General features: G+C 39.7%; 1 protein-coding gene across 1 annotated transcript in view; it reads left to right on the plus strand.

Moving 5' to 3' along the window:
• Positions 1 to 559, plus strand: part of P2RY11 (purinergic receptor P2Y11) — a 118,030-nt gene extending 117,471 nt beyond the window's left edge. The window contains exon 2 of the mRNA XM_044082356.1: positions 1 to 559. This exon is cut by the window's left edge and continues 633 nt beyond it. Coding sequence (XP_043938291.1) covers positions 1 to 559 — 559 coding nt within the window.
• The last annotated feature ends 5,919 nt before the right edge of the window (positions 560 to 6,478 follow it).

Below are 6,478 nucleotides of genomic sequence, written 5' to 3' on the forward strand. Positions count from 1 at the left end.
AGTATGGATGTTGGTGTTTGTGATCAACCTGCCTGTTCTGGTGTTCTCCACAATACAGCCCACTTTGGTTAATAATGCTACTCTGACCGAATGTATAGGCTCTGCTGTGGACGTTAGACTTAAGGACTACATCCCATATAGCTTGTTTATGGCTGTCTTTGCCTGTGGGTTGCCATTTATAATAACATTTTCATGTTATGTTGCCATTGTGTGGACTGTATACAAAAATGAAAATATTACACTGGCAGAAAAGAAAAAAATTGGTGCAATGATCTTCATTGTGGTCTCATTGTATGCCATCTCTTATGTACCTTATGTAGTCTTAAGGAACATTAATCTATATAGGAGAACACAGTGTAATGATACTGCTGTGAAAGACACTTCTGTCTTTATTCATTCTTCCTACCAAGTGACCAAAGGCCTGGTCACACTAAATATGTGCATCCATCCTTTGTTGTACGCAGCTGTGACAGACAGTATGAGAACTTTGTGTGCCAAATGTGTTGGTAAGAAGCCTGTTAGACACTCCGTTATAGACTCAGTCAATCATCCATTATGAGAGGAATGCTTTAGAGGGTGATAGTGTATACATGGACTGTCCACTTCACAGTTATTCCTTCTTTCCAATGTTTGAACATAATAAAGGACCACATATAATGCAGTGAATTAACATGTTCTGCCAGAAAAAATGGCCACTTAGTTCAGTATTTTAAAAACAGAAATTGTTTTGCTTCAAAATAAGTGATTCAAAGTTTGTGTCAACTGGTAGTTTTGTGTCCCATTTTAAAATTGTCATATGTAAAATCCTTCCAAAAATGACTGCAGCCTTGTTCCTGCTGTTTGCAAATCATGTAAACAGTGGTGGTCACAAGCCAGACTTTAAGCTACTGCAATTTGGGGTGACATTTGTGGAAATCTGGAATCCCAGAAGTCGGCCACTGAAATACTGCTAAACCTGGAACATCATACATCTAGGATACATTGTGCTTTTAGGTTGCTGTAACTGTCTGTGACTGCAGTCCAGTGTTATCTGATTCCTGCTCGTTTCTACTTCTTCTGCCTTCACAGATTATGTAGCAGCTGAACTTGTGCATTGCACTGAGACAGATTCACCATGGAACAAGAGGACCAGTTCTTCTGATGAGCTTCTGGAACACTTTTGGCACCATTCTTCCCCCCATCTGTAAAACCTGTGATTAGCTAGCTAGCTAAATTGATCAGTCATGTGTAATGTTGCTGTTATCAGCTGTTTGAATTCTTTCATCACAATATATTTTGAGAACATTTATTATGCCACTGGAGTGAATAGAAAACATTTAAGGACTAGCATGTTTATTAAATGAAATAACGAGACATGGTATTCGCATATCAGGAGGGTGATGCCTCTCTAGTCTCATAGAATGAATCCTATTTTTCTTGTGTACCAGCTTCATCTATATCCCTTGCATGAATTTCCAGCCATAAAAGCCCTGTATACCCCTACTCTCAGGCTGTCTAATTTTTAAGGGCTTAAGAGCCTTATTGGGTATTTGCCTGAAGTAATTTATTTAATTTATTTTGACACCCCCCCACCCCTCATAATAGGGCATTCTCTGAAATGGATCCTGCCTTTTGCTGTCATCACAACATCCATCCATGTAATGAAAGAGAGTTGAAGGCAGAGGGGTGTAATGATGCTGTGCTGCAAAAGTATTAGTGCATTTTATTGGTACGCTGAGAACCTTGCAGTGGAGCTTAACATCTGGGAGGCCTGTACCTTATTTTTGCAGATGCATCCCTGGCTGGGACCCCACCCACCATGGTCTTTTTGCTGCATGCCCCCCACATATTCCAAGTTTTTCATTCAGAGGTGGTTCATGCTAGAGAGCTTTTGGCAACACTTCCTTACTCTCAGCCTTTGCTGTTGGAGGGTGGTGTACAGGCAGAGCCTATTCTTGATCCTCTGACCTTCCCTGGTTGTTTGGTCCCCATGTCAATAGTTAATGTTGAGTTGGCAGTGATGCGGGCAGACGAGGCTACTTCTGAACCAGTGGGCTACTTGCCTGGAAGTAAGGTAACTGAATGATTATGGCCTTATAAGTGATAATTTGTTATATCACAGCAAGGGAGTAAATAGGTTGTACAGTAACAAGGAAAAAAGTACAGCTTTATTGGCTATTGCCTTAACAAAGATGAAGTTATAGTGAAGAATCGCTTGGGGCAATTAATTTGCTACCAAGTTTGCTGCACTGTTAAGTCCTGCATTTTACATGGGTGCAATATTTCTGCTTTTCATTTATGTGGTTTGTAACTTTCAAAATGGGCTACATTCTTTCCCACGAGTTTTCTGAACAGTTTAGACTTGAACTGTTGGTTAGTTTTCTCTGTGCTGATTTGTATTGAATTATTTTTTTATACATGCTAGCTTCCTCCTTCATGCACCAATGAAATTGTTGATAAAATGCATTTGTTTTCATTATATATGCTTTCTGGTATTTAAAAAAAAAAAAGTAATGTTTTGAATTGTAATAGATCTTTCTTTTGAAAACAAAAATTTAACTGAATTTGAAGTCTTAGTGTTGGCCCAGCTCAGCAGCTTACATGGCTGAAACCCAGATACCCCAAGTTCAATTAATAGCTGAGGTGCTGAAGGAGCTGGATGAGAAGTGGAAGAGAACATCAGATTCTGGCCTGCACATCCTTAGGGTGGGGGGGGGGGGTGTAGGAAGGCAAAGAAAAGAAGAACTATGTGCTGTTGCCCCTGCTGAGCTCTACATAATGCAATCGCCTCCATAGAGATATAGCCCCCTGGGGAGTACCTTTGTTGAAGCATGCACATCCTTCCAAAAGATGGGAGGGGTTGCAGGCCTGCACACTGTTAAGCACACAGTGACTAGGCGCAGGGAGTTGCATCTTCAGTAGAAAACTTAATTCAGTCAAGCTAAAGTCTTCATTGTGTAATACTTTAAAGCACCTGTAGTAGACGCCCAGGGGATGCATGCAAATAACTCCTTGATGCTATGCAGTGTTTCAGCTGTGTAGCTTAAGAATGTCCATGACAAGTCTTTATGGGTAGACTAAAGTCAGTTCAACCAAACCTTAGTAACTGTACACATGCATGTTTCAGCCTTTGTAGTAAACTCATCAGTATAACATAAGTGGATTGTCTGGCTATACTTAAGAAACACAGCTTAAAATCAAGCCTGATGCCCATAAACATTGAGATGCATGCAAATATCATGGATAACTTCTAACCAAGGAGTAAACAGGCCACAAAGACAAATCATTCAGTAAAAACTGCAAGAAAAAAAAACAGCCAAGGTAATCTTCATGGTGTAATCCATAGGCCTTCACTACATGAGGTTTAATGTAATATATGCAAATGACCCCTTAAGGACATAGTGTTTCAGCTACATGGTTTTCTGAATGTTTTGATTTTAAGTATTTGTGGGTACATTCAGACCAATGAATCTAAACCTGACTAACTGTATACATAAAGCTGCATGGCTTCTGAATGTGTAAAAAAGTCATGGACAGTTAGAAACCATGTAGCTGAAACACTATTTCCTTAAGGGGTCATTTACATATATCTAGTAGGCCATCACATTAGGCAGTTTAACATGTTATACAGTAGTAACTCTAGCTTGGCTTGGTTTTCTTGCAATTTTTACTGAATGGTTTGCCTGCATGACATTTTTAACCTTTGGTTTGGATCATTAGAAAACGTCTGATGGCTGATCAGATGACACTCTGCTGGGACTGGCTCTCATCCTGAGGAAAGAGAATGAGTGGACCCAATTGGTACCAGGAGGATTGATGGTTCATAGGTAATGGAGAAATAAATTAATGAGAAAAATGTCAACTTGTGTTGTAGATGAAAGAAAAGATTCTGTTTGAGGAAAACACACACACACACACACACACACACACACACACACACACACACACACACACACACACACACACAATTATGTATGTCCCATCTGTTGCTAAGATAAAAATTAGCCATTGCATGCCAAATGTGTACTTGTGAGCTGACCGTTACCAAGTGACAATATTGGATTCAGTAATGGCTGTTCACACACAAATAAATGTAGATAATGTAATTCTGCAGCCATCTCTTCAAGCTGTATCAAAAATCATTTTTGACAGCCTTTTCTTTGTTTGATATGCACGGAGCAGTGACCCCTCCACCTTCTTAGTGATTATTTACCCACTTGAGTCCATAAGTTGAAGGGGGGATAACTGCATCATACATTCAAATAGTTGAATTCAGAACTGGATAGTTTTTGTTAGTTTTTTATGTGCATGTACAAATCTCACTAATATTACTTTCTCAATAGCAGTAAAACACTGAGTGGTCCTAGAACTGTCCTTGTAAAGGTTTCTGTACAACTTTGTTTTGTCATAAAAGCTTATCTGACTACATTTCAGTAATTTGCCGTAATCACACAACGGCTCAACATGTTAAACTCACGTCTGGATAATTTAGACCATAGAATGGCTGATGGTAATAATGGCAGTGCCACTCTGCAACGAAACTTTCCTCATATCTCGGGCTCCACCTCTATTCTAGCGGGTCAACTTATTCCTCCTAATTCTACCGCTGGAAGCCCTAGTTCTGTTCCACATACAGTACGAGGTACTTTGGGAGCTGATAACGCTGTCAGCAATAATTTGAATTCTGTGCTCATAGGTGTTTCGTCACTTCGTGAGTGGATCACTGACATGGACTCTTTCACATTTTTCCAGCATGGTCCACAGGAATTACCGGCACTACAAACAGCTGACACCGCTACAACTATGGACTCCCTAGTGAGTAAACTTAAGGTACTTGACTTTAAATTATTAAAATTGAGGAAATTACAACTTGAAGTATGCTACTTCAAACAATGTTTACAGGATAAAATCATTCCTAAAGGACTGCGCAGCACATTTGCACCTACAGGATTACTAGCTGATGCTGCATTCTTATCAGACCTAAGAACCTTGTTTGATCAGCAGGGTTTCCAACTTTTAGAGTTAATTATTAAACATTACTCATTACACATTTCTACTCTCACAGTAGAAATTAATGATTTGGACAATCTGATAAAGGTGGACTTGGACTTTGTAAGATACAAATACGACTACGCTCGTGTCTTTAATAGCATAGATGCATTGTTAACCAAGTTAAAAGCTAACAAAGCTAAAAAAACTTAGCAGGGACAGACTAGTTTACCAACAGAACAAAGCCTATGTCAAACTAGGGACTCCCATTGTTCACTCCGAGCCCTTAACTACTGACCGTTTACCTCCTGACAGGGATAGTGACTCTGGTTACCATCAGGGTCACAATTTGGACATCATCCAAGAAGAATCTGACTCGGACTTGGGCCAAGGCCCTCGCCGGAGTAACAGGATAAAGGCCAGTAGGAACAATAACTATAATAACTTTAACAACGCCCCTCAACATCAGGGGGAAGGACAATCTGACTGTGGCAACAAGAATAACAACAATGTTTTTTTAGGGCAGCGCAACAACAACCGTCAGTCAGGGTACAGGAACAGATGCTGGAACAACCATCGATCTTAAACTTGGACTCTGACTCAGACACTGGGCATAACACAGTCTTAAATATCCTAGTTAACACAAAGGGAGACTTTAAAATTTACAATTTTTCCAGCTTCAAAATAGAACAAGAATTAATTGATCTGTTGGCTTTCGGAAACACCTTTGTACCTAGTCATCACTTCAATTTAACTGACACTATAATAGATCTAAAATGCTTTACACGTAAACTCAACTTGGCCTTATTGTTTTCTGCCCCATGCAACAAGTCTTTTAACCTTAAATTACTGAGTGTATTCAGTCCTCCATTACACCCTGAACTGTCTCTCTTTGAAAGAGCATGTGAATTTGATTTGAGGCACCTGGACAGGAATCACAATCTCTTTTCTAGACAACAGAAATATAATATTTCTAAGGGGCAACAACTGTTACTGAACGAACTTTGTAATCTGCCAGTAAGAGTTTTGAAACCGGATAAAGGGGGTGGCCTGGTCATCTTTGATAATATAGATTATACTGAAAACATGTTGAATATCTTGGACAGTCCAGCTTATAAACTGTCTTCTCTTAATGAGATGAACACAGCCTACTCTAGAAATAGGGGTTACTTTAGAGATCTATTTCTCTCAGGTAAGATAGACAGTGACACCTACCACTTTATAGACATTACACCACCTAAGACCCCTGTTATCTTCGGAATCCCTAAAATCCACAAGGATCTTTACAACCCGCCTATGAGAGCTCTCGTAGACGGCAGGTCTTCTATGACCCATCCCTGTGCACGTCTAGTAGACAATATTTTGTCCAGATACCTCAAATTAATCCCTGGTATCTGTAAGGATTCGTGGTCTTTTCTCTCTGACATTAACAAGCTTAACTTAGACCCTTCCTGTAATTTTCTCACCATAGATGTGGTGGACCTCTACACCTCTATACCACATTTAGAGG

Source organism: Protopterus annectens, chromosome 9.part0, assembly GCF_019279795.1.
Source record: "Protopterus annectens isolate FY-2018-M chromosome 9.part0, PAN1.0, whole genome shotgun sequence".
NCBI lineage: Eukaryota > Metazoa > Chordata > Ceratodontiformes > Protopteridae > Protopterus > Protopterus annectens.